The sequence below is a fragment of the Mobula birostris genome, chromosome 11 (genome assembly GCF_030028105.1).
Source record: "Mobula birostris isolate sMobBir1 chromosome 11, sMobBir1.hap1, whole genome shotgun sequence".
Classification (NCBI taxonomy): Eukaryota; Metazoa; Chordata; class Chondrichthyes; order Myliobatiformes; family Myliobatidae; genus Mobula; species Mobula birostris.
This window is the reverse complement of record NC_092380.1, coordinates 13,423,856-13,451,539: the sequence shown is the minus strand read 5'-3', so window position 1 is coordinate 13,451,539 and position 27,684 is coordinate 13,423,856. Positions and strand designations below refer to the sequence as shown.

At 42.1% G+C, this 27,684-nt stretch overlaps 1 protein-coding gene across 2 annotated transcripts in view; it reads left to right on the top strand.

Annotated features, from left to right (window-relative positions):
* The window catches only part of LOC140204836 (myocardin-related transcription factor A-like), a 141,454-nt gene that overhangs the window by 39,381 nt on the left and 74,389 nt on the right, over window positions 1–27,684 (top strand). For both annotated transcript variants that reach the window (XM_072271693.1, XM_072271692.1), the window contains one exon: window positions 21,289–21,354. In XM_072271693.1, the coding sequence (XP_072127794.1) occupies window positions 21,348–21,354 (7 nt within the window). In that variant the 5' untranslated portion in view covers window positions 21,289–21,347. The remainder of the gene's footprint in view (window positions 1–21,288; window positions 21,355–27,684) is intronic.

Here is a 27,684-nt window from a genome sequence, read left to right as displayed (position 1 = left end):
TAACTGGTGAGCCAGAGTTTCAAACCACTTCCTACTGAGTACAGCTTCAGAGATTGAAAGGCAGTTAATAGTCATCATAACTGAAACTTACTGATACCCTCATGCAGAAATGGTTAGGGTGTGGAATGGAAACAACACTCTGCTTTCTGAGTTTGGGTTTAATTCAGTGCTTGTAAAAAGGGTTGATACCTTCTTGTAGCCAGTCTGTTCGCCCTAGCCTTTTTCCTGTTACAGAAAAGCCTACAAAAAGAGCAGAGCAAGGTCCAGTCCATCATGAGTAAAGCTCTGCCCACCATTCAGTATGCATACAAGGAGCGCTGCCACAAGAATGCAGCATCACTCTTCAGGGACCCCCACCATCCAGGCCACGCTCTCTTCTCACTGCTGCAATTGGGAAGAAAGTATAGGAGATTTATGTCCCACACACACCACCGGGTACAGGAACAGTTATTATCCTTCAACCATCACGCTCCTGAACCCTTCAGAATTTTCTCTAATTCTGCATAAATAGACCTAAAATGTGATCAGATATTCACATGTCCTAAAACTAGATAAAAATAACCCAATTAAATAAATAACACAAAAACATTATACTTGTTCATTTATTTGTTGAGAAAAATGATCCAATATTATATGTATTTGTTGGAAGAAGTATGTGACCCTTTGATTTCAGTAACTGGTGTGGCTCCTATGTAACAGCAATAACTTCAACCAAATGTTTCTGCTAACTGTTCCACAATTCTGCACATCGGCTGCCATCAAGTAGGAGGTACAGGAGCCTCAGGACCCACAGCACCAGGTTCAGAAACAGTTATTACCCCTCAATTATCAGGCTCTTGAACCAGAAGGAGGGAACTCAACTTCACTCACCCCAACAGTGATCTGTTCCCACAACCTGTAGACTCATTTTAAAGCAACACACACAACACGCTAGAGGAACTCAGCAGGTCGGGCAGCATCCATGGAAACGTTTCCACGGTTGCTGCTCGACCTGCTGAGTTCCTCCAGCGTGTTGTGCGTGTTGCTTTGACCCTAGCATGCAGAGTATTTTGTGTTTACAACTCATTTTAAAGGAACTCTTCATCTCATCCTCGATATTTGTTGCTTATTTATTTATTATTATTTTGTTTTCATTATTTACATGGTTTATCTTGTTTATCTGTCTCTGTGTGCAGTTTTTCATTAATTCTTTTGTGCTTCTTTGTATTTACTGTGAATGCCTACAAGAAAATGAAACTCAAGAGTTGTATACGGTGACATATATGTACTTTGATAATAAATTTACTTTCAACTTTGACTTCTATCCTCAAAATCAATGCCACCATTCTTCATGTTGTCTGCAACTTTACTAATCTGACCACAGAGGAAACACTTCCTGTGAACATTTGCATCTCCCTGGAACTATTATTAGAATCTGAATTTTAAAATGGCAGATTTTTAAGAAAATATGAAATGATTGTGCTGGAATTGCATCTTTTGAGCAGGGAATATCCTTGGCATTGAACAACTTCACTTTTGCAGCCTGAATGGGACCTACTTCAACAGCTCATTCATCTTTGACACTTTGCCCTGTGCAGTTTACACTAAGTCAAGTACTTATATTTTTTAGTTCAGAATTTCAGCAGGGCAGCAGAGTCCCAGAGCAATTAGCACAATCGCTTTACCGCACCAGCAATCGCGGATTGGAATTTGGTCCCTGCTGTCGTGTGTAAGGAGTTTGTAAGATCTGTCCATGACTGTGGGGGTTTCCTTTTCTCCCATGACTGATGGGTATTCCTCTGGATGCTCCGGTTTCCTTGCACATTTCAAAGCCGATGGTTAGGGTTTAGGTTAGTAAGTTGTGGTCAAGCTATGTTGGCAATTGAACTGCAGCAGCACCTGCAGGCTGTTCCCAGCGCAATCCTCACACTGTGTGGCTGTTGCAAAAACAACACATTTCACTGTATATTTTGATGTACCGTGTTGTTTGACATGGATGATCATAGTCTTTCCATGACCACGACAGTTCTTGGTAAATTTTTCTGCAGATGTGGTTTGCCATTGTCTTCTTCTGGGCAGTGTCTTTACAAGACGGGCGACCTCATTGTCAGTTGTCGATACTGTTCAGAGATTGTCTGCCCGGTGGCAGTGGCTGTATAAATAAGGCTTGTGATATGCACCAGCTGCTCACACGGGCATCCACTGCCTGCTCCTGTGGCTTCATGTGACCCTGATCCGGGGACTAAGCAAGTGCTACATTTTGCCCAAGAGTGACCTGCAGCCCAGCGGAGTGAAGGAACGCCTTACACCTCCTTTGGTAGAGACCTATCTCCACCACGTCACCCTATATTTTGATGTACATGTGACAGATAAAAGATTATCTTGTAAACTTGACCCAAACCACCTTGCCATTTGTTTGCTTGCCAAAGAATATACACTCCTTGGTCACTTTATTAGATACACCTGTAGACCTGTTATAGCATTCAAGTCCTGCCACTGTTGTCAAGCAAATGGGATAGCATTCTATTGATAAGTGACAATGAAGTTTATAGGACTACTGTTATTTATTGTAAAGGAAGCTTTAACAGCTTGGAAGTGTCTCAGTCAGAAAGTCCCATTCTAAGACTTGCAGTGAATAATTCAGACTGATTCAGCAGTGTTGTACTTGAGACCTGACACAGTATCAGAGGAGTCATCTTTCAGATTAAGCCAAAGTGCATCATGCTTATTCAGCTGGGGACAGAAATTCCCAAAGGCACTTTTTGAAATGCAGGGATTGCTCCTGGCTTGCATTCAGTCTTTCATTGGAATAGCTAAATTAAGCCAGCTCAACCTATTACTTTTATAGCTTGCAAAACATGACAAAGACTACAAAGTACTGTGGTTTTGTATCCAAATGTACTTGCTTGTGTGATTAGTTGTGAAGCTGGGGGGAGGGGTGTACCCACAAAAGGTACTAAAATGCAAGACAATTTTTTTTGTGCGGCCATAATTTGTCGAAATAGTAATTTCCACCCCCCCCCCCCCACCCTAAAGCTCAAGCTAGCCGGTGGTGTAGTGGCATCAGCATCGGACTTTGAGGCGAATGGTTCCGAGTTTGAATCTGGCCGGCTCCTTGCACGCTTTCCAACCAAGCTAGGTTGAGTGTCGAGCTAGCAACTCAGCCTCATAAAAAAGTCAAAATACTATGGAAATGACAAAAGTGCCTCCTGGTGTGCCACATGGCACGAAAAGGAACAACAACCCAAAGTTCAAAGTAGTTCACAGTAAAGTTTATTATCACCGTATATGTCACCACATACAACCCTGAGATTCTTTTTTCATTGAGGACAAAGAGAAAGTGGACCCATGTCCATTGTTTCTGTTTCTGGTTCTCGTACAATAATGCAGAACATACAACACAGTCCGATCATTCAGACCAACTCGTCCTTGCTGGTATCTATGCTCCTCCCATTCTAATTCGATCAGCCTTTCCTTTCACTTTCTGCTTCCTCATTCAAGATAACTTGCCCCTAATTAAATGCGGTTGAAGTTGCATTGTATCCATTAATACTACCAGCAAAGATTTACATAGAATTTCACTTCAGTGATTTGTTTTAAAAGGGAAATGAGTTGTCTCAAAGGTCCAGACACTTCTTTATTGTTCCTTGTTTAATTCTGCGCATTGGCTGCCCTATATAAAGTTATTGGAATTGAAACTTGTTGATAAGCAGTTACTTATTATGATGCTTATACTCCAGTTTTGCAGTGATTCTGTGTTAACTTCATCGGCTTTACTTAACGTCAGCGTCACCCAGCAATGATACAAGCCTCCATGTGCTATCAAAGAAAAAGAATTATGACTTCGGTGTTTTCAAAGTTGAAATCTAATCGAGTTTGATAAACTTGTTTTGAGTGTAATCCCTTCTCAATCATAGAACATAGAACAATACAGCACAGCACGGGAACAGGTCCTTCAGCCCACAGTGTTGTGTTGTACCAGCTAAAAAGCAAATCAAAAAGACCCAAACACTAATCCCTGTACCTACACAATGTCCATATCCCTCCATCTTCCTTGTACCTATGTGCCTATCTAAGTGGCCCTTAAAAGCCTCTAATGTGTTTGCCTCTACCACCATACCAGGGAGCACATTCCAGGCATCCACCACTCTCAGAGTAAAAAACTTACCTCTCACATCCCCTTTGAAACTACCCCCTCTCATCTTCAATGTGTGCCCTCTGGTATTAGACATCTTGACCCCTGGGACACAGATACACCCTGTCTACTCTATCTATGCCTCTCATAATCTTATAATCCTCTATCAGATCTTCCCTCAGCCTTTGCCACTCCAGAGAAAACAATCGAAGTTTATCCAGCCTCTCATGATAGCACATGCCCTCTAAACCAGGCAGCATCCTGGTAAACTTCTTCTGCACCTTTTCCAAAGCCTCAATATGCTTCTGATAGTGAGGCAACCAGAAATGTATGCAGTACTCCAGATGTTGCCTAACCAGAGTCTTATAAAGTTGCAACATAACCGCTTGACTTTTGAACTTAAAAGCAAGCAATCCATCAGCCTTCTTCATCACCTTATCGACAAGGAGCTATGAACTTGAATCTCTCTGCTCAGCGACACTGTTAAGGATTTTGTCCATAACAGTGTACTATCTCCTTGCATTAGCCCTACCAAGGTGCAACACCTCACATTTATCTGGGTTAATTCATGTAATCATTGTTTCAGACTTAAATACAACTTCCACATTAGTAGGGGGTCTTTTGGCAATTTGCGTTATTGGACAGAGTGTGTTGGAAGATGATTTGGTAGATGACCATTGTCTTTCATTGTTCCTCGGTTTTCACTCACAGCTTTCTCTCTGTGTCCATTAGCAGTTGCCTTCTGCAGTCTAAACCTCAACTTATACTTTCAGTGGCCACTTTATTAGGTACACCTGTACACCTGCTCATTAATGCAAACATCTAATCCGCCAATCATGTGGCAGCAACTCAATGCATAAAAGCATGCAGACATTGTCGAGAGGTTCATTTGTCATTCAGACTAAACATCAGAATGGGAAAGAAATGTAACCTAAGTGATTTTGTCCGTGAACAAATCTCTTACTAGCTCTTCCTTCAGTTAGTCCTGACGAAGGGTCTCGGCCTGAAACGTCGACTGTACCTCTTCCTAGAGATGCTGCCTGGCCCGCTGCGTTCACCAGCAACTTTGATGTGTGCTGCTTGAGTTTCCAGCATCTGCAGAATTCCTGTTGTTTGCGTTTTTAAAATTTACTACTGCGAAGCATCTTCCGGTGATGCCTACACCGAAGAAGTTTAGATCCTCTCTTTGACGGGAGTTCAGTGAAACCATCTCTCACTGCTCCCCATCTGTAATTTCTTTGGCTCTTCAACTTTTCGACCACATTTTGACTCAGACTCGCTATCACAGCCATATATCCTTTCTTATATTTTGGATCTCCCCCTCCCCCTCCCACTTCCAAATCTCTTACTAACTCTTCCTTCAGTTAGTCCTGACGAAGGGTCTCGGCCTGAAACGTCGACTGTACCTCTTCCTAGAGATGCTGCCTGGCCTGCTGCGTTCCCCAGCAACTTTGATGTGTGTTGCTTGACTTTGTCCGTGGAATGATTGTTGGTTCTAAACAGGTTGGTTTGAGTATCTCAGAAACTGCTGATCTCCTGGGACTTTCACACACAGTGGTCCCTAGAGTTTACAGGGAACGTGCGAAAAACTAAAAACAAAATCTGGTAGGTGGCAGTTCTGTGGGCAAAGACGACTTGTCTTTGAGAGGGGTCAGGGGAGAATGACCAGACTGGTTCAAGCTGACAGTAACTCAAATAAACATATGTTACAACAGTGGTGTGCAGAGAATATCTGGGGTACAGCAGCAGAGCCAATGAACATACACTCAGTGCTACTTCATTTATAAAGGCATCCATTAGTCTTGCGAGACCATGGATCTGCGCCTGGAAAGTCTTCACCCTCCAGGGCCTGGGCAAGGTTGTATGGAAGACCAGCAGTTCCCATGCTGCAAGTCTCCCCTCTCCACGACACCAATGTTGTCCAAGGGAAGGGCATTAGGACCCATACAGCTTGGCACCAATGTCATTGCAGAGCATTTTGTGATTAAGTGCCTTGCTCAAGGACACAACACGTTGCCTCGGCTGGGGCTCGAACTCATGACCTTCAGGTCGCTAGTCCAATGCCTTAACCACTTGGCCACGTGCCCACATTACTTTAAGTACCTAATAAAGTGGCCACTGAGTGTAGCTACTTCACTAAACCTTTTCTTTTTTAATCTATATCTTAAGTATCTTGATCTTTGTAAGTTATTCAATTTTACGGGTGTGCTTGTTACTACCATTTATTTCCCAAACTGATTGCTCCTGAGGTGGTAGTCATGAGTTGCCACCTAGATATACCTTGTGACTTGGAGGAGGATGTTATGTTTTGTAACCCCAAACCATAAAATTAATTTGAAGAAAAAGACGGGAGCTCAAGTTAGGAGAGTGTTAATTTGTTCTTTACTTTAAGAGAGGCACACACTTATCACATGGTAGTGCCATGGCGCATTCAATTCACGTATTTTTACATAGAACCCATGAATTATTTAAACAAATAAAGAATGCTTAATCAACAACATATTTACAATATTACTCAAATATTATTGATAATGCGTAAAGGAACAGAGGAGTTCCAGGATTTAGACCCAGCTACCATGTTCCCCCATTAGGTTAATGTGTGGTTTGAAAGGGAGTGTGCAGGTGTCCACACCTCCCTCCTGCCATTGCTCGGTGGTAGAAGTCACCCAATTTGAGAAGTACTAAATGAGTAATTGAAGTGCATTTTATAGGGAATAGTGGGTTGAAGCTGATGCATAGAATGGCTTCCACTGGGTTGAATCAACCTAGAAGGTTTTCAGCTTGTCTTGGCGGCACTCATCCGGACAAGTAGAATTTTCCGTTGTGCTCCTAATTTGTGTCTTATAGATATGCCGGAGATTTTGAAGTGACAGTAGGTGTATCAGGTGCTACTAGATAACCAACTTATGCCTGGCTCTTGTAGTCACAGTATTTATGTGGCTGGTCCACTTTTTAATGAAATGTCCTCTATTGATTCGGAGTCCTATATTGTAACTTGGAATCTAAGGTAGTGTTGTAGCATGGTTTTCCTTCCAAAGTTAAAGTTCATAAAAACAAAGTTCAAAGTAAATTTATTATGTGTCACCATATACAACCCTGAGATTGATTTCCTTGTGGGCATTCATCCTAAATACAAAGAAACACAATTGAATTAATATAAAGACCTCACCCAACAAGACAACCAATATACAAAAGACAACACATTATGCAAATCTAATAAGAAAAAATAAATAAACAATAAATACCCAGAACATGAGATGAAGTGTCCTTGAAAGTGAGTCTATACATTGTAGGAACAAATCAGTGATAGTGTGAGTGAAGTTATCCCCTCTGGTTCAAAAGGCTGATGGTTGAGGGATAATAACTGTTCCTGAACCTGGTGGTGTGAGTTGTGAGGCTCCTGTACCTCCTTCCTAATGGCAGCTACGAGAGGAGAGCTTGACCTGGGTGGTGGGGTTCCTTGCTAGTAGACGCTGCTTTCCTGCGACAGCGCTCCTTACAGATGTGCTCAGTGGAGGACAGGCCTTTATCCGTGATGGACTTGGCCGTATCCACTACTTTTTGCAGGCTTTTCCATTAGGGCATTGGTGTTTCCAAAACAGGATGTGCTGCAGCCAGTCAGTATACTCTCCACCATGCATCTGCAGAAGTTTGTCAAAGTTTTAGATAACATGCCAAATCTTCACAAACTCCTAAGGAAGTAGAGGTCCTGCTGTTCTTCCTCTGTAATGGCCCTTACGTGCTGGAGCCAGGACAGGTCCTCGGAAATTAAAGCACCAAAGAAATTTTAAGTTGCTGCACCTCTCTGGCTTCCTCCTCTTGTAGTCAATAAACAGCTTCTTGGTCTTGCTGACATTAAGAGTTTTTTGTGGCATCACAGCCAGATTTTCAGTCTCCCTCCTATACGCTGATTCATCATCACCTTTGATTCGGCAAACAATAGTGGTGTCATCAGCAAACTTAAATGGCATTTGAGCTGTACTTGGCCTTACAGTCATAAGTATAAAGCAAGTAGAACAGGGGGCTAAGCCTTGTGGTGCATCTGTGCTGATGGAGATTGTGGAGGAGAAGTTGTTGCCAATCCAAACTGACTGGGATCTTCAAGCAAGGAAACTGATGATCTGGTTATACAGGGAGGTATTGAGGCCAAGGTCTTGAAGTTTATTGATTAGTTTTGAGAGGATGATAGTATTGAATGCCAAGCTGTTGAGGGTAAAGAACATCTTGATGTATGCATTTTCACTGCCCAGATGTTCCAGGGTTGAGTGAAGAGCCAATGAAATGGCATCTGCCGTTGACCTATTGCTCTGGTAAACAAATTGGAGCAGATCCAAGTTGCTTCTCAGGCAGGAGTTGATATGTTTCACCACCAAACTCTCAAAGCACTTTATCAGAGTGGATGTAAGTGCTGTTGGACGATATTCATTGAGGCTGGTTACCATATTCTTCCTGGGCGCTAGTATAATTGAAGCCTGCTTGAAGCAGGTGGGTACCTCAGAGTGCCAAAGCAAGAGGTTAAAGAAATCAGTGAACATTCCAGCTAGTTGATCAGTCCAGCCTCTTTAGTACTTGTCCAGGTACCCCGTCTGACCATCTGAGCCAAATGCTTTCCATGGATTCACTCTCCTGAAGGATACTCCCATGTTGGTCTCGGAGACTGAAATTGCAGGGCTATCAGGGGCTGTGGGAGTTTGTGAAGGTCCCTCCATGTTTGATGGTCAAAGAGAGTATAAAGGTATTGAGTTCATTTGGGAGCAGAATCTTGTTGTCACGTAAGTTGCTTGGTTTCACTTTGTAGGATGTGATAGCATTCAAGCCCTGCCGCAGCTGACGAGCTTCCTTCAGTTTGGTCTGGAATTACCATTTTGCATGTGAGATGGCTTTCCAGAGATCGTACCTGGACCTTTTGTATCTTACTGGGTTGCCAGAACTGAATGCCACTGATCCAGCCCTCAGCTGATTGCAGATTTCATGTTTCATCAGGGCTTCTGGTTGGGGAAGACTGACTGATTTTGTGGGGATGCATTCAACTATGACTGTTTTTATAAAGTCTGTGACAACAGTGGCATACTTGTTCAAATATTCTGATTGAGTCCTTGAATTTGGCTCAGTCCACCAACTCATAGCAATCCCATAGCCGCTGCTCTGCCTCCCGCGACCACCCCTTTGTTGTCCTTACCTCTGGAGCCTCTGCCTGTATGCAGATAGGAGGATAGCCAAATAATAGATATTCCAAAATGTAGTCTAGAGATTCATTCCTATTTATAGTATAACAGTAGTTGAGTGTGTTGGGACCCCTGATGCTGCAAGTGATATGCTAATGATAACTGGGCAGAGATTTATTCAAACAAGCCTGATTGAAGTCCCCGGCAATAATTCGAAAGGCATTGAAGTAGGCTGTTTCTTGTTTGTTGATTGCATCACTGGGTACGTTGAGTGCCTGCTTAACATCGACCTTTGACAGTATGTAAAATGTGGTCAGGATCACAGAGAAGAATTCTCTTGGTAAGTAGAATAGTTACTTCATTAGATCATTTGATTTTCCAGGTCAAGGGAACAAGACTGCGACAGGATCACTGTCTGAGCACCATTAAGAGTTTATCTTGAAACACAGACTCTACCCCCTCCCCCCACCTTTTGCCTTCTCTGAAACAGCAGTCCAGCTCATCCAGCATATCTGGCATGTCTTGAGTGAGTCATGTCTCCGTAAAACACAGAACAGAGTAATCTCTCATTTCCCTCTGATATAGCAATCTTGTCCTTAGGTCCTCAATCTTGTTCTCCAGTGACATTTGCTAACCAGATACTGGGTAGAAGAAGTTGCATACCTCAACATTTTAGTACCATCCTACATGTTGCTCTTTCTGTTCCTTACAGCTCCATTGTGGTGAAATTGAAACTGCAGGTCTTTTCATCTTTCCAATATTTCCTCACGTAACTTATAAGCCTCAAAGGCCTTTGAACATTTTCTCTCCACTGCCGGTCTCTGTGTCTTTTGCTGTACCATTCATAGTCATAGTCATACTTTATTGAACCTGGGGGAAATTGGTTTTCGTTACAGTTGCACCATAAATAATAAATAGTAATAAAACCATAAATAGTTAAATAGTAATATGTAAATTATGCCAGGAAATAAGTCCAGGACACGCCTATTGGCTCAGGGTGTCTGACCCTCCAAGGGAGGAGTTGTAAAGTTTGCTGGCCACAGGCAGGAATGACGCTCTGTGTTGCATCTCGGTGGAATGAGTCTCTGGCTGAATGTACTCCTGTGCCCACCCAGTACATTATGTAGTGGATGGGAGACATTGTCCAAGATGGCATGGAACTTGGACAGCATCCTCTTTTCAGACACCACCGTCAGAGAGTCCAGTTCCATAACCACAACATCACTGGCCTTAGGAATGAGTTTGTTGATCCTGTTGGTGTCTGCTACCCTCAGCCTGCTGCCCCAGCACACAACAGCAAACATGATCGCACTGGCCACTACAGACTCTTAGAACATCCTCAGCATCGTCCGGCAGATGTTAAAGGACCTCAGTCTCCTCAGGAAATAGAGACGGCTCTGACCCTTCTTGTAGACAGCCTCAGTGTTCTTTGACCAGTCCAGTTTATTGTCAACTCGTATCCCTAGGTATTTGTAATCCTCCACCATGTCCACACTGACCCCCTGGATGGAAACAGGGGTAACGAGTACCTTAGCTCTCCTCAGGTCTACCACCAACTCCTTAGTCTTTTTCACATTAAGCTGCAGATAATTCTGCTCACACCATGTGACAAAGTTTCCTACCGTAGCCCTGTACTCAGCCTCATCTCCCTTGCTGATGCATCCAACTATGGCAGAGTCATCCGAAAACTTCTGAAGATGACAAGACTCTGTGCAGTAGTTGAAGTCTGAGGTGTAAATGGTGAAGAGAAAGGGAGACAAGACAGTCCCCCATGGAGCCCCAGTGCTACTGATCACTGTGTCGGACACACAGTGTTGCAAGCACACGCACTGTGGTCTGCCAGCCAGGTAATCAGTCAGTCAGTCGTCATTGCCCACAGATACCGTAGGGGAAACCCAAGTCTTGATGCTGGCATTGTTGTTTGTTGTCCCTTTCCGTGCATTGGGCGATGACCTTGCCGTTCCTTTAGCTTTTGTCTGTTTTTTACAAGGCTGAATTGCTAGCTCAACACTCAAGCCAGCAGGGATGGAACGTGTGCAAGGAGCCAGCTGGATTCAAACCTGGGACCACTTGTCTACAAGTTTGGTGTGGCTGGCAGATGCTGGCACTAGGAGCAACATAAAGTGGTGGAGGAACTCAGCAGGTCAGGCTGAGTTACAGATGTTGCCAGACCAGAGTGCCTGCAGTGCTTTTTGTGGTCACTATATCTTTGTCTCTCCATCCAAGCTCTCAGGTTCGTTCGTTTGTTATGTGCCGTGTCGTATGACGTGGGCGATCATGGTCTTTCATGACCATGATTGTTCTTGGCAAATTTTTCTACAGAAGTAGTTTACTGTTGCCTTCTTCTGGGCTGTGTCTTTACAAGACAGGTAGACCCCCACCCCTCAGCTATTATCAGTACTCTTCAGAGATTTTCTGCCTGGCATCAGGATGTGATAAAAGGTCTCAGGAGGTTGCTTAAAAGCCCAGTTTGTCCAGCTTTTAGTCACTCTTCGCCTCAGTGTCCATTTCCCTCCGAATATTTTTGAAACATCCTTCTACATTAAAGGGACAACATAAATGAATGTTCACTTTCTGGGTTGGGCTGTTTTTGTGTTCTTCCATTGATTAGCTGATCCTTGTCTATTATGCCCTCAAAGTTACTAAAAGCTGAAGAAAATTAAAATGCAGTGACATTATTTACCCAAAAATGAGCAAGGCCAGTCTATTACTCATGTGCATTCCAGAAAGATGGTTGAGTTATGGAGTCCTAAGTACAGAAATGAGCCCCATCAGTGCACTTTGTCCCAATTTACACAAAAAACACCCATTTACTCTTAATCCTTTGTACTTCCATTTTATTTTATCTACATTACAATCGATTTCCACTAGAGTCTACCTGTCAGTTCTATACTAGGAATAATTTATAGTGTCAACCTAACCAAATCACACAGCCTTTAGGTGTGGAAAGGAATCGGTGGAACCCGAAGGAAGCACTTGTGAACAAGGGGAAAAGTAACTCCACTCAGACAGTAGCCAAGGTCATGACTGAACCTGTTGTTGTGAGGCAACAGCTCTGCTAGCTGTGGCACCGTGCTGCCTGACAATTACCCTCAGTGATCTCTGCAGCACAATACCGCAATGATATAGTTCCATCATTCCCCAAAAATAAAGTTCTTGCAGGCAGGACGCCAATATGTGTTGAGCATCCCTTGTCTAAAATCTAAAAACCTCTGAAATCGAAAATCCGAACTTTTTTATGAGTGTTGGCAGGATGTCACAAATGGAAAATCCCACAAGGCACTAGGAGGTTCCCAGGTGATGTACAAGATCTCTGTGCACCACAGGCAATTCTGAGAACTGACCTCAAATATGCAATGAACAGAAGTTAATGAAAAATAGTAAAACACAGCATAAAATGAAAAATGAAGATGTCAACCTTGTATTGAAAGAGTGGATTTATCAGCGTCGAAGTGAAGGTATGCCGCTTAACATGAAACAAGCAAAGGTCTATTACGACAAACTGAAAATTGAAGGTAATTGTGAATATTCAGCGGGCTGGTTGCAGACATTTAAGAAAAGGTGCAGCATTAAATTTTTAATGATTTGTGGTGATAAAGCACCTGTTGATCATAAAACAGCAGAGAAATTCATTGATGAGTTTGCCAAGATCGTCACTGATGAAAATCTAACACGCTGAATGGCTGCATCAGTACATATGTGTGATGAACAAGTGTAAGACAAAGACAGCTTACCAGTTACACATAAATTCAGTGTTGGGAATGATGGCAATGCCAAATAGCTACTGATTGTCCAGCTGGCAGCCAAGGTAGTGGTAGCTATTAAAAATATTATATAAAACCACCTTCTGTATGTGTGTGTATATATATATATGTATCCACACAATCCAAAATCCAAAATCTGAAATGCTTTCAGCCGCAAGCATTTCAGATGGTGGGGGTGGGGAGCTTAACCTGTAATCTGATACATCTGCTTAATAAAATAGGAAACAATGCCAAGCAGTCAGAACAAAGATGCACCATTTGACCATCACTTGGTGACATTCCAAGAGAAATGTTATGTAGTGAATACTGAGGGAAAATTGCAGACACATTCTAAGTAATTAAAGAGTTAATTGGAAGCCTCAGTTATCATGAGTTAATGACACTTTAGAAAGAAGGTAAAGCCAGATGGTATCAGACTACCAACAAAATCTGAGGTTTGACAGCTTTGACACTTCTGCATTTTTTTTTTGCAAATTCTTCTGCTGCTGCCATTATTTTCCTGCACTGCTCTAAGATATGAGAAGCTATTTTCTGTGAAGTAAATGCAGTTAGGATGGGATCATTCAGATAGGATAGGGGCTGTTTCATGGAGAGGTGCACTGCTTTTTGTCAAAAGACTTGCACATGAGTGTGAAGTGAAACTTTGCTTCGTTGTTCGGCATTGAGCAGGGCATGGAGCCACGTGAAGTTCGCTAAAAGATAACTACCTCTTAAAAACAAGATTATCGCTCCAATGAATCGCAGTTAGTGATCGGTATAGTTAATACCAATTTAGTGGGTAAGCTGTACTCCTGTGACTTAGCAGTATGGACCTACGTGAATCCTAGGAAATCTACCTGCCATTATTTTCTTTCAGTGAATGAGCTGATTGTATAATGTACCCTAGCTTTTGAAAAGATTTTTCATAGCTGTTACCCTTCAGTAAGACTCTTGTTTTGCAGAGCTGCCCTTTGAAACCAGGGCTGGCATAAACATTTTTTCACATGGTGTATGGGATGGAGGAGGGGCAGAGGTTATATATGCAATATGCCTTAGACAGAGGGGGTATCAATGAATTCCCTTGTCTGTCCACAGGAGTTGAGAGCCCTTCCCATACTTCCAAAGCTGTAGTTGTATTGTCAGGGGCCTTCAAGCAGAAAGAACAGTAAGCTGTTAAACAGGCAGATATTTTTTCAGTCACTTTCTGAAGTAAAGATTGTACATTTGTATGTTGGTATTCAGTAGCAAGGCTGAGAACCTTTGATTTTTTTCTTCTTCCTTTCAGATGCTCTGTTCCTTATTTTTGATTGTTATTAGTTGGCATAGGAAACTAAGGAAGTTAAGGCCATTTTTTGCTGTAATGTTTATAGTTCTAAGGATAGAGGTATTTAAAACCTTAACGGCTCTAGAAGGCATGCATCTGCAATAGTAAACAGTAACTGGAATAGTAAATTTCAGTATTATATTGCTTTACTGTTGAGATATTGGGTTTTTTTAGCAACAAGAAAAGAAAGCGGTCAAAGGTTAGTTCAGGGAATTGTAGAGAGAAGTGCTAAAGGTAAGGTTGCCAGTGATAGAGCAATTACATTGGTAGGTCTTAACTTTCAGAACATTAGAGAGTTGGAGAGGTGGAGCAGCAAATCCACGGGGAAGGTGAGAGCAAGAATCAAGCACACTATGGGGCAGTGTGGATGAATAACAGGGTTGTACCAGTGTGCTTTTACACCACAACGGTCTGCCCATTACACCACTGACAGCATTGAGGGTCCTCCATCTCTGGCAATGTTCAGGGCTTCCTTCATCATGTCAGTAGCTTTCTCTTGGTTTTCACTAGTGTCAGCCATGCAAGTCCCAGGTGGAGACTCAGGAATACCGGCACATTCAGGTGTAGAAGGGTTCTTCATTGCTGCTTCCATAACAATTTTGTTTACCAATGGGGGTTGATAGTCCAGAGCTGAACCCCCAAACCTGGAGGACCGATGGACTACTCTTAGTCTGTGCTCTACCCTTTGACCTGTTTGACCTGTGACCCTACCAAGAGCCAAAGCACAATGCCCTGACTCCAGCCAACATAGCTCTCTAGGTCATTGAGGCAGTCAGGTCTCCAAACCACGACAAGTTTGTGGCCCTGTTGGAGGTTTGATGCTACAAGTGCTACCTTGATGTCAAGGGCAGTCACTCTCACTTCATCTCAAGAATTTGGCTTTCTGGTTCTTACTTGGACCAAGGTTGTGATAAAGTCTAGAGATGGTTGATCTTGGCAAAACCCAAACTGGACATCAGTGAGCATAATGTTCGTGAGTAAGTGCCCCTGATGCCACTTCAAAGGTTCAAAGGTTCATTTTATTATGAAAGTACAGTAGGTACACAGAATACAACTCTGAGATTCGTCTTCTCCAGGTAGCCATGAAATACGTAAAAACCATGGACGTCGTTGAAAGAAAAGGTATCAACCACCATCCCCCCCCGCATGAAAAAGAAAAAGAAACAAAACTCTCAAAATCCAAGTCCCCCCACCCCCTCCCTTGCACAAAAACTAACAGATCGCCCCACCCGGAAAACAGTAGCTGAAACATCAAACCCTCAACCCCCTGTCTCGCACACAAAAGACTAACAGATTGTCCACACGGAAAAACCCTAACAAGAACATCAGACACCAAATCGCCAACCCCTCCCTCACCCAAAAAATAACATATCGCCCACCCACCATTCGGCAACAAGAAAGAAGACACAGAAAACTGAAGGAGACTAATATAAACTACAGTCCACACCAAAATCACATATGTCTTGGAATTTCAAAAACAACCTCCATCAGCATTGAGGGGAGTGACAGCTCGAACTCAGTTCTTCCATGGGAAGTGACTGCTGGCCCACGGTTCCCATGGAGAGTGACCACTTTCATTGACACTGGGTAGTATATAACTAAAAGTGATTTGTCTTGTGCTGTCAGTGTTGTAACTACTAAGCTCGATGCATGGGTAGTTCTGGAGCACAGGTTCAGTACTGCAACCAAGATACTTGTGCATCCTCCGTCTTTCTGCATTCAATAGACTCACACAGTAAATTGAGTTGGATGAAGACTGGCTTTCTTGCTAGGGATCTGAGGGAGTAGGCTGAGTTTGAATACTAACCCAGTACATCTGGTTGAACTTGCTGACTGCTTCAGCCTTTGCCTATCATATGTTAGGCCCTAACATTGTTGAGAGGAACATTCTTTAAGTAGCTACCTTCTTTTCAGATCAAGCACAGCTATAGTCAAATGGTGCAGCGTTTTGATTGACAAAAATTGTTAAAATTGTTTTATTATTGTCCCGCTGTTGCCTGTATATTCTCCTCAGGACCACGTGGGTTTCCTCAGGGTGCTCCAATTTCCTCCCACAGTCCAAAGACATACCGGTTAGCAGGTTAATTGGTCATTGTAAATTGTCCCGTGATTAGGCTAGGATTGAATCAGGGGTTGCTGAGTGCTGTGTGCTGTATCTCAAATAAATAAATAGATAGATAAATAAATGTGCTGAGGTGCGGTTAAACATATAGCTTGCATACCATTCACATGGATCAGTTTGTTGTAACAGTGTTTTGAGGTGGTACAAGATAACTTAGTAACAGGGTGCAGAATAAAATGTTACAGCTAGAGAAAGTGTAGTGCGGATAGATTATAGCTACTGAGTGGACATCAGGGGAAGTAGTTATAGGAATTTCTGTCCCTATAATTGAAACAAGGCAAGTGTGGTGCTGCCTTGTTAAGTGAATATAGGACATTGCTGGGGGAGGATGGTGTGTTCAACACTGTCAAAAACAGAAGAAGAGTGCAGAAGGATCAGTTAACTTATGGTGCTAAACAGGATGTCCTTTGACTTGAAACCCATTTTGATGCGTGTTTAATTTCAAGAACTTGAAGAAACTCCCTTCCCTTTTTGAAGGCTGTGAATCTGGTTGATGTTCCTTGGAGAGCCTACCTTTATCAATCTATTTGGCTGCAGTTGACTTTGTGGCACACATTAACACTGTAGCTGTAAGCTTGTGCAAGTGCCGTTATTTTCTCTGGACTTTCCTCTGTTGGTCAATGTTTTTGCCCAGTGGTATTTGTCTGAGGAAACGTAATCCAAATTTCCAACCGCATTGGATCTGATCAAAAAAAGGAACACAGGTTGACTTATTCTCACCATTCCCCCTCCCAACCCCAACCACCCCATATCCACATGTAACCAAGCCAGTTCTAATGCCCTGACTGGGAAAGGCTCATCCAAGGTGGCATGGAACTGTGTCAATGTATTGATGCCAAGTTCTGCTTTGGTTCATTTCAGTGGAGCTCAACTTGAAGAATTAATGTGATGTAAACAACCATGTTCCATCAGAGATTTCTCACAATTGAGTGAAACACCTTAAAATCAATACCAGTAATTTATTTATTTATGTAGAGATAGAGCATGGAACAGGTTCTTTTGGCCCCAATGAGCCACACCACCCAGCAACCTAACTAGTTAATCCTAGCCTAACCACAGGACAATTTACAGTGACCAATTAACTTATTAACCGCTATGTCTTTGGACTGCGTGAGGAATCCAGAGCACCCGGAGGAAACCCATGCATTCATGGGGAGGACGTACAAACTCCTCACAGAGGCGCTGGAATTGCGCTCCAAACTCAGAAGCCCCAAGCTACAATAGTGTCCTGCTAGCTGTGACACTATGATGGCGCCCAAGAGCATGGATTCCATTGGTTGCTTTCATTGCTGCTGTCATTACACTCTGTCTGGGAGATGTTACTAAGGGAGATGAATTTGTATGTGTCACTTGACAATTCAGGAAGAAGGAGGCAACTTTTCTCTTTCTATTTGTGATCCATCCTTAAGATGCAGTTTGAAGTCCTAGCAATCTGGCTAAGCTTTTCGGCATCAGCCATAACAGCTAGTTAATGTGGATTGGTCTCAGAGGTTTTATCTTTTATTCAGAAGTGGTATTTATGTCTTTCTCAAAAGCATTCTGAATGTAGAATTGTCTTGTGTGACTCTAAGGTTGCTCTCCTTTCCAAGTCTGTGGTACATTGACAATTGTTAGAAGCCACCATATTAATGCCCAACACACAAAGCACTGGAGGAACTCAGCAGGTCAGGCAGCATCTATGAAGCCAGTTGACATTTTGGGACAGGACCCTTCATCAGGACGGGCGTTCCCAACCTTTTTTATGCCACGGAGCCTTACCATTAACCAAGGGGTCCATGGACCCCAGTTAGGAAGCCCTGATCTAGATACTTTATCTATGTTGCTCCGGATTCCAGCATATACAATCTCATGTCTCCATATTAATGGTCAACTTGTTTTTGTTCCATCACAACTGTCAAATCACTGACACCTACAAAAAGAAAAGGAGAAAAAATATTGTTATTTATTCCTAGCCAGAAACCCCAGGAGCCAGATCGAGGATCAGCTTTATTCACCATGTACATTTACTCTAATAGGAATTTGCTGTGGTGTGCTGGTGCGACAAGCAACAAAAAAAACATTCAGCAATTATATAAATACATAATTAGAAGTACCGATATAGAATTAAATGTGTATAAATACATAAATCCCAGCACATATTTACTGTGTAAACAGCATCATAAAAAGTGGTTTAAAATGTTTACAGTGCAGTAGTGTCTGAGGTAATAGAGAGTGCAGTAGTATCTATCCAATTAAAATGATTGATCAGATTAACTGTGGGAAGAAACTTTAAAGATGGTGTGAAGTTGTAAAATCAGTCAGGTCCATCATGGGCACGAGCCTCTATAGTATCCAAGACATCCTCGGAAAAGCAGCTCCCATCATCAAGTACCCTCATCACCCAGGACATGTCCTCTTCTCATTGTTGCCATCAAGAAGGAGGTACAGAAGCCTGAAGGCACGCACTTAGCAATTCAGGAACAGCTTCTTCCCCTCTGCCATTTTATTTCTGAACGGACATTGAACTCGTGAACACTACCTCACTACTACTTCTAATTTCCGTTTTTGTTCTACTTATCTTAATTATTTAATGTGTGTGTGTATATATATATTTTTTTTTTCTATACTTATCATGTATTGCATTGTACTGCTACCACAAAGTTATCAGAATTCACAACATATGCCGGTGATATTAAACCTGATTCTGAAGTTTTTGTTTTAATCTGACTCTATAACTGATAACAGTTGGTGCTTGTGGTGCTTAGCTGAAACAATAGTACTACCTGGATCCATGATTGTGTATTAGTCTGATTTGTGCTAATTAATATTAATGCCAAATTTAGTATGAATAAACCAATTTGAGTAATATTCATCATAAATTCAGTAATATTTTTTAGACATTGTACGAGTTAACTTGGAATTGCATGCATTTATGAAGCTACCAATTTCAAAAACCTATTTGTAGAAAAGTAAGGATTTAGTGAAAGTAATGTTGAAATTTGAGGGCTTCAAATATTTATCTAATCTTTGATTTTACAGTGTGATTGTGAAATTGAAACCCAATTTGTAATAAGTATGACAAAAATGTAACCTCCTTTGTTGTAGAACATAGGACATAGAAATTTACAGCACTTTACAGGCCCTTCGGCCCACAATGTTGTGCTATTTTGACATCCAAATGAACATTGAGTTACATTGTTTGAAAAATTAAGATCCCATTCATTCAACAGAGAATGGGCCTCTCTAGGAAAAAATGAAATGGCTGAGGAAGCAAATTAGGATTTACAAGGTGAAGCTGTGCTTCATCTACCCCAACCATTCTGTAGATTATGTAGAAATTTGGTAGTCCCTGACCCTTGATTTAAGACTGACACATAGTTTTGTATTTAACTCTACTCTTCATAGCTAATTTTACGTGTGCTCACTTTACAAATGCTTTACAAACTATCACTGGACTTGATGAGTGGGGAACTTGCATTGTCACTAGCCTCATTTTAAAGGATCACCAATCAATCAACAGGGGTGGGGGGGGGGGGGAAATCAGGTTTTAAGGAATATATGGAATGACCAGTCTGTGACAATACTTCACTCACTATCTCCTCTTCTGAGCATACATGAAATAGCTAGTTTCCTTTTAAACTGGACTTGATTCAAACTTTGAAGTTCAAAGTATATTTATTTATTATCAAAGTACATATTTGCCACCTTATACAACCCTGAGGTACATCTTCTCATGCGTATACTCAGCAAATCTATAGAATAGTAACTAGCAGGATCAATGGAAAATCACAGAAGACAACAAACTGTGCAAATGCAAGTATAAATAAATAGCAATAAATAGCGAGAACATGGGATAATGAGATAAAGAGTCCTTAAAGTGAGATAATTGGTTGTGGAAACATTTCAGTGATGGGGCAAGTGAAGAGTGTAGTTATCCCCTTTTACTCAAGAGCCTGATGGTGCTGCTGTTGAGTCTTGTGGTTAGACTCGTAGTCCTTGTATCAGACAGTGTGGAATGTTGAATTGTCAAAACTAGAGGAAATTAGTGAGTTGCAATGATAATCTGCATCCAGTTTTGGTCACTAACCCTCTTCAGCACTCAAATCACATGCATCTCAGAGTAGGTGCATGGGCATGGTCACACAACCTAAGCTAATGGCGGATTGGGTGTCTTAAGCTTGAAAGGAAGGAACAAAGAATATAAGAGAGGCAAGAGAACATTTAGGATTAGCATAAATTTCAATTTCAAACTTGAGTTTGGTCATTAATGAAGTAGAGCAATAATTCAACTGGGATGAAAGCTGGTGCTGGAGTGCAGGTCTGATGGAGTGGTCAACAGACTGCCTGGGCTTTCTGGGTCACTATGGAAGGAAACAAACTGGGATTTCAGGCCTGTCCTTCTACAGAGTGAGACTGTGTTTCATCTCCCGGAGCCATCCTGTGGCTAATGTCAGAGGCTGATGGTAATCTCCGACCCCTGACTCAAAATTTCAGGTCCTGTACTGCTGCTGTGCGGGGCAGTACTTGGCCGACTTTCATCACTTTCTTGTGGTTTACATACGTCGAAGCAGCATTTTTCTCAAGTGTCGTGCTGAAAGGAGGAGTGGGGAGAGAACTTGAACCCTCAAGGTTTATTTATAACAAAGTTGTAAAATCTCATTGTAGAGCTTATCAGAACGACAGACGGCTTTTGTTATTTCCTACATAAGAAGCAGCTGGGCGGAAGCACTCGATCTGTTACCACTTCTGCAAAAAGTGAAGTTAGGAATGGAGAACTTACTGAAAGTGGTGCATTGTAGCACTTACTGGCACTAACCATGTCTCTCCCTCTTCTCTGGCAGTATTGCAACTGAAGCTTCAGCAACGGCGGACGCGTGAAGAGCTGGCCAGCCAGGGAATCATGCCACGTAAGTACTAGCTGTTCATAGAGTCATAACAAGAGCTGGGGGCTGTTCTTTCCAATTTAAATTAAGTTTATGGTACCATTTTGACGCAGCATGCCTGGTTGTAAAAGTGGTTGCATTTCGTTCTTCATCTTTGTTTTTTTTTCCGTCTGCTAAATGTTACTTCAGCACAGAGCTTGAACTACTCCGAACTGCATTGTCTTTCACTTTCCGTAAGCACGTGCAGTTTTGGCTTCCTAGGGTGTCTGCAGCACGGTAGAGTTGATTTTGATAAAAGTGCAGATGTATGAAAGCAGAGAGTAGCTACCTTCACGGATGTTGTTGCGTGTGGGGACATTAATATTAAATTTAACGATTAACACAGAAGTCATTACCCCTTTTTCTGCAGCCTCAACTCCCCCCCCCAAGCCCCGCCTTTTTAGAGATGGGCTTGTGACAGGTGACTGTTTGAGTCAGTTCTTCCTCCTTTAGCTTGCTTTGTCAGAGAGTAAGTTTCCCTGAGTTGGAGGACACGTATAAGCCGAATGGGCTTCTTATCCGGAATATATAAAGCATCATCTGAGACCAAGGCTAGTGATTCACTCTACAGCATTTGTGGTGTTGAGGATGCCATGGCATTATCGATTGTTTTACTGGAATTGTAAGATAAATTGCTACTAACCGATAGCAACTGGTATGGTGGTGCTAATTGGAGCAACTGCAAAATGTCTACCAGTGCTGAGTACAGGTAAGCCTTGCACTTTTAGCCTGGTGCACTCTGCATGGTAGAAAGAACTTAGTGGTGTAAAGGACATCAGTTTGGCCTGATGTTGTCAGCTAAAATATATATATATATATATATATATTTTTTTTTTTTTTTTTTTTTTTTTTTTTTGCAGCCTTTCACTGGAAAAATTATTTTTGAGCTTTAATGTCGAGATCAGGCTTGGGGATCCTAGGACTTGCCCTTTGTCCATTTCTGCCCATGTTCTGATCTGGAATGTAGGCATTTTCCATCGGGAAGAAGCTGTGCATCCCACATGAGGAGAACACAAACTCCACTTCTCCAGATTTTTTTTTTAAGAATTTGGCCCGGAAGCTCCTGAACTTGGGTCGGTTCGCCATGCCTGTGGTGCACCCAAGAGACTAATCATGAAAAACTGTAATTCCCTTCAGTAGAGTGTTGAAGCTTCACCGACGTTCTTCACAGGAATTAGTTGCACTTGCTTGGGAAGATACTTGATTAGCAGTGGTATTCTTAATCATGTTATATATCAAGAAAAACTGATGGGCAGAGTAGAAAGGCCGGGAGGTGGCCAGATAGGCTTTTGATCATTTAAATTTGTGTTTGAGACCACATTTCTGTTTTATGATTTCTAAAGTAAATAATTCAGGACGAATCTTTATGCCCAGTGTGAGTATGGAATGTGATTCATGCTAACGTTATGAGATAATTGAAGCAGATGGCATTGGTGAATTCAAGATGAGGCACTTTATGTCCACAGAAGAATGTAAGAATATGTAGATATTAAATGGGTGCATGTGAAGCAGAAACAGTGACATTGCTGTGGGACAAATGGACTTTTTAAATACTACGTAATTCTGTTTGGTTCCTTCCTTCCCACTCCTCGCTTGCAGAATTGTTTTTCAAAGGGGAAAGAAAGAAATTAACTTTTGTACTCTGATCTGGAGCTGGCTCATCATACAAAAAGAGGCTGAGTGTACTCCCCCACCTTTGGCGTTGTGATGGAAACTGGAACCGATTGGATGCCATGCCTCAGATCCTTGTTGGAAAATTGATTTTAAGTGTTTTTATATTTTCTTCTAGAAAAGTGTACATTGAATGAAATGAATATCCCCACTCACATCATTCCTTTCTGTACTCCTGGAATAGTTGGAAGATTCTCCCAATGACCTTCTGGATGCCCCACTTCCTCACCAAAGCCGTACGGTTAGGGTTAGTAAGCTATGGGCTTATTACGTTGGTGCCAGAAGCATGGCGACACTTGCAGGCCTCCCCCAGCACAATCCTTGAACTATTGGTGGCTGATGCAGAACAATGCATTTCACTGTATGTTCTGATGCTACGGGTAACCAATAAAGCTCATCTTTCATCTTTAGATTCAGCAGTAGAATCCAGAGTGGGGTAAAATCATCCTTTCATTTCTGGAACCGAAAGATGGGTTGAGATTTTGAGCGCAAATTCCTGTCAGCTTGAGTGAACTGTGGCTTTCAGCTCCAAGCCAGCATTTGTGGCCCTGATCCCATCTTGTAGACTCGTGTCTGCCTCCTTGACTGGTTCAGGCGGGTGTTCATCCTGTGGAATTTTTCAAAGAACAGCAAGTTTCCCTTGGAGGAGTACTGTGCTTCTGGAAACAGGAAACAGATAAGCATCCTGTAGTGTATAGAATGGCTAATGAGCCTCCTTTCGGAGATGCAACAGGGTGGTAAATTGTCCATAAGACACAGGAGCAGAATTAGGCCATTTGGCCATTGAGTCTGCTCTACCATTGCTACGTGGCTCATTTATTATCCCTCTTAACCCCATTTTAAAACCTATCAACATCTGATTTAAATATACCCCGTGATTTGGCCTCCATAGACATCTGTGACAATGAATTACACAGATTCACCGAGCTCTGGCTAAAGGAATTCCTCCTCATCTCTGCTCGATGGGAGCATCCTTGTAATCTGAGGCTGTGCCCTCTGGTCCTACACTCCCCAACTATTGTATCTTTACTTTAAGAGTGGTTTCTTGCCATAGGTTCAGACTGTTGCATCTGGTGATTGTGTATGTATAAACACAAGCACTCTGTTACAGTTACTAAACTGGAAAAGCCGAGGAGCAATTTAGACCAAAATACTTAGAGCGACTGCTGCCTAAAAACTTGAGCCAGCATTTCTTCTGAATAATGCAGTTTTTCCCCTCTGCACTGTTACACCTCAGTATACAATGTGCCTTGCAAGTTGCTGTCAGAAGCAAGATGGGGCATAAAGTTGAATGCCAGTGGCTAGCATTGGACAAGATGCCATATATCCAATGGATAAGGCAGAAGAGGTAAACAGTCCTAATGCTGTATTCCTGATGCTGGGCCGGGGTGCAGGGAGTGAAATCAAGAAAGAGCCAAAAGTAATTGCTCATTCCCCAAAATGCAAGATCATCAAAAGCCAATCCACCTCGTATTAAAATTACATCATGGTTTGTGACTTTGGAGTTTTGAACATAGAACAGTACAGCACAGGAACAGGCCCTTCAGCCCATAGTGTTGTGCTAAACCAGCTAAAAAGCAAATCAAAAGCCACTCAAACACGAATCCCTCCTACCTACATAATGCCCATATCCCTCCTTCCTCGCATCCATTGCCTGTCTGTCTCATAAAAGCCTCTAATGTATTTGCCTCTACCATCATACCAGGCAGCGTATTCCAGGCATCCACCACTCCGAGTAAAAGAGCCTACCCCTCAGATCCCCTTTGAACCAACCCCCCTCGCACCCTCAGTGCATGCCCTCTGGTATTTGACATTTCAACTCTGGGAAACCGATAACTCCCTGTCTACTCTATGTCTGTCATAATCTTATAAACCTTTATCAGATCTTCCCTCAGCCTCCAGCGCTCCAGAAAAAACGACCCAGGTTTATCCAGCCTCTCCTGATAGCACATGATCTGTGAACGGGGCAGCATCCTGTTAAACCTCTTCTGCACCCTCTCCAAAGCCTCAACGTCCTTCCTATAGTGGGGTCTTTTTGCAAGCTTTAAGCTTTGGGATACTTTACACTGTCTCATTAGCAGACTAAAATGCTTAATTCTAAGTACAGATGGTCAAAATGAATGTTTAAAGCAGAAGTGTTAACAGCAGACTATTCATTACAAGAGGTCAGCCTGCAGTTCTGCAAGGTGGACACTAGCCACCTGATGTATGTATCCCCCACTGATTTAGCTGTTGGATTGCAGAACCATCGACTGCCCTCAGCTGTTAAAGGTAAATTTTATTTTCATTGTGTATTATAAACCTAAAATATAATGGCACATATAGATTTGACAAAGATAAGCAAGGCTGACGAGTAATGTGGAATGCGCTGCAAGCAATTATAACGCAGACGTCCATGCTAATGAGAAGGAATAAAGCACAAGAGTGGTTCGGCTGCAAGTTGTGCTTCTAGACTAAGGAAAATAAGTATTGGGAAAAAGAGATATGCATTGACTAACTGGTTGAGAAACACCCCTTGCACAGAGATTGTTGTGCCAATGTTTTTCTTTGGACATCTATCTTTGGTAAGATTTCCCCTATGAAGAGAAAAGACCCTGGTGTTCAAACTGCTTTTTTTTTAAGAAACCAGTTTCAATCTATTTTTGATTTTATGGGCTTTAGTTGTTAATGAAGCAGATTGGTTGGGCTTTAACCTGTGGTATCCTGAACTTTGTTGTACTCATTGAACACACTTATCTGCACGATTTTGTGCTGTGCCTCCGACTGCCGGGAAGCTGACGGTAACCCTCAGTGCAACCCTAATGCTGCTGAACCTCTGCTTCCTGGGGTGGATGTAAAAGATTTCATCGCTTGGTTCCAGGCACAGCAGTGTGTTCTGATGTCTTTTTCCCCCCTTAGTAAACATAAGTCATAGTCATACTTTATTGATCCCGGGGGAAATTGGTTTTCGTTACAGTTGCACCATAAATAACAAATAGTAATAGAACCATAAATACTTAAATAAAAAAGGAGTAATCAGGACATTTATACATTCAATGGCCACTTTGTTACATACGCCTGTACACCTGATGGCTAATCCAAATGTCTAATCAGCCAATCACATGACAGCAACTCAAAAGCATAAAAGCACAACAGATGTGGTCAAGAGGTTCACTTGTTCAGATTAAACATCAGATTGGGGAAGAAATGTGATCTAAGTAACTTTGACTGTGGAATGATTGTAGATACCAGCTGGGGTGGTTTGAGTATCTTAGAAACTGCTGATCGTCTGGAAATTTCACACACAACAGTCTCTAGGGTTTACAGAGAATGGTGCGAGAAACAAAAGATGACATCCAGTGAACGGCAGTTCTGTGGGTGAAAACATCTTGTTAATGAGAGAGGTCAGAGGAGAATGGCCAGACTGTTTCAAGCTTACAGGAGGGCAATAGTAACTCAGATAACCTCGAGTTATGACAGTGTTGTGTAGAAGAGCATCTCTGAACAAATAAGATGTTGAACCTTGAAGTGGATGGACTACAGCAGCAGAAGACTACAAACACTCAGTGGCCACTTTATTAGGTACAGGAGCTACCTAATAAAGTGGCCGCTGAGACTATATCATTGGATATCCTTGCTGCCTGTGTGAATGGCAGCTTTCTTTGAATTCTAAAAGTAAATGTATTCAAAAAATTAAGAAATAAAAATAGAAAATCCTGGAACCATTCAGCAGATTGGGTACATTTTGTTGATGTGTCTCAGACCTGAAACTTTAACTCTTTTCTCAAGTGTTTCTAGCACGTTCTGTTTTGGTTTTAGATTTCCAGCATCTCAGTTTGCACTTTTAAAAATAATTGGTGGTAAAGTGGATTAGGACATACAAGGTTGTGAAATGATCATTGTAAGGTCAATTCATTCTTCCTCTTTCTCTCTGTCCTAAGAAAACTGACTTGGAGTGAAGCTTTGATACTCGTGCAGTAATTGATCTATTTACCCCTGGGTAGGAAAGGAAGATCCAGGGAGTGACCTTTCAGTCTCTGGCTAGCAACTGGTGGGATCGATCTGCCTGCCTTAATGAAATGGATTTGTGTTCATTGTTTCTGAGAATAGATAACACCTCTGAAGGGGTCCTGAAATTGAAGGATGTGCAATATGAAACTGAAAATACAGTATGTTGTGTGTTTGTACAGTTGGATACCAGGTCTGTGGCTACAGAAAGTCATTTTCCAAAAAACTTAACATCTGGGGGTATTGTCCCACTAGGATGTTTTTTATTTTAAAAAATCCCTTTCAAATAAAAGATCCCATGTTAAAAACCCTAAAATTCAGGGTAATGATGGGAAAATACCTGATATTATAAGCATCTTTTGGTGATTGTTTATTGAAAGTTCACTAGCCAACCTATCATGAAAGTAGCACATTGATTCATATTTAAGTTGCTATTGCAAATCATCTGTACTAGGAAAGAGCCAGTATGTAGGTTCTTCCCCAGTGGAGCATCCAGAGGAAACCCACGAGGTCATGGGGAGACTGAGAAACTTACAGAGGAAACCCATGCCAAAATGGGGAGAACGTACAAACACCTTTCAGACAGTGGTGGGAATTGAAGCTGGGTCGTTGTATATGGGAGTCTGTTATAGGAGTCAAACTGAACACACTGGAGGC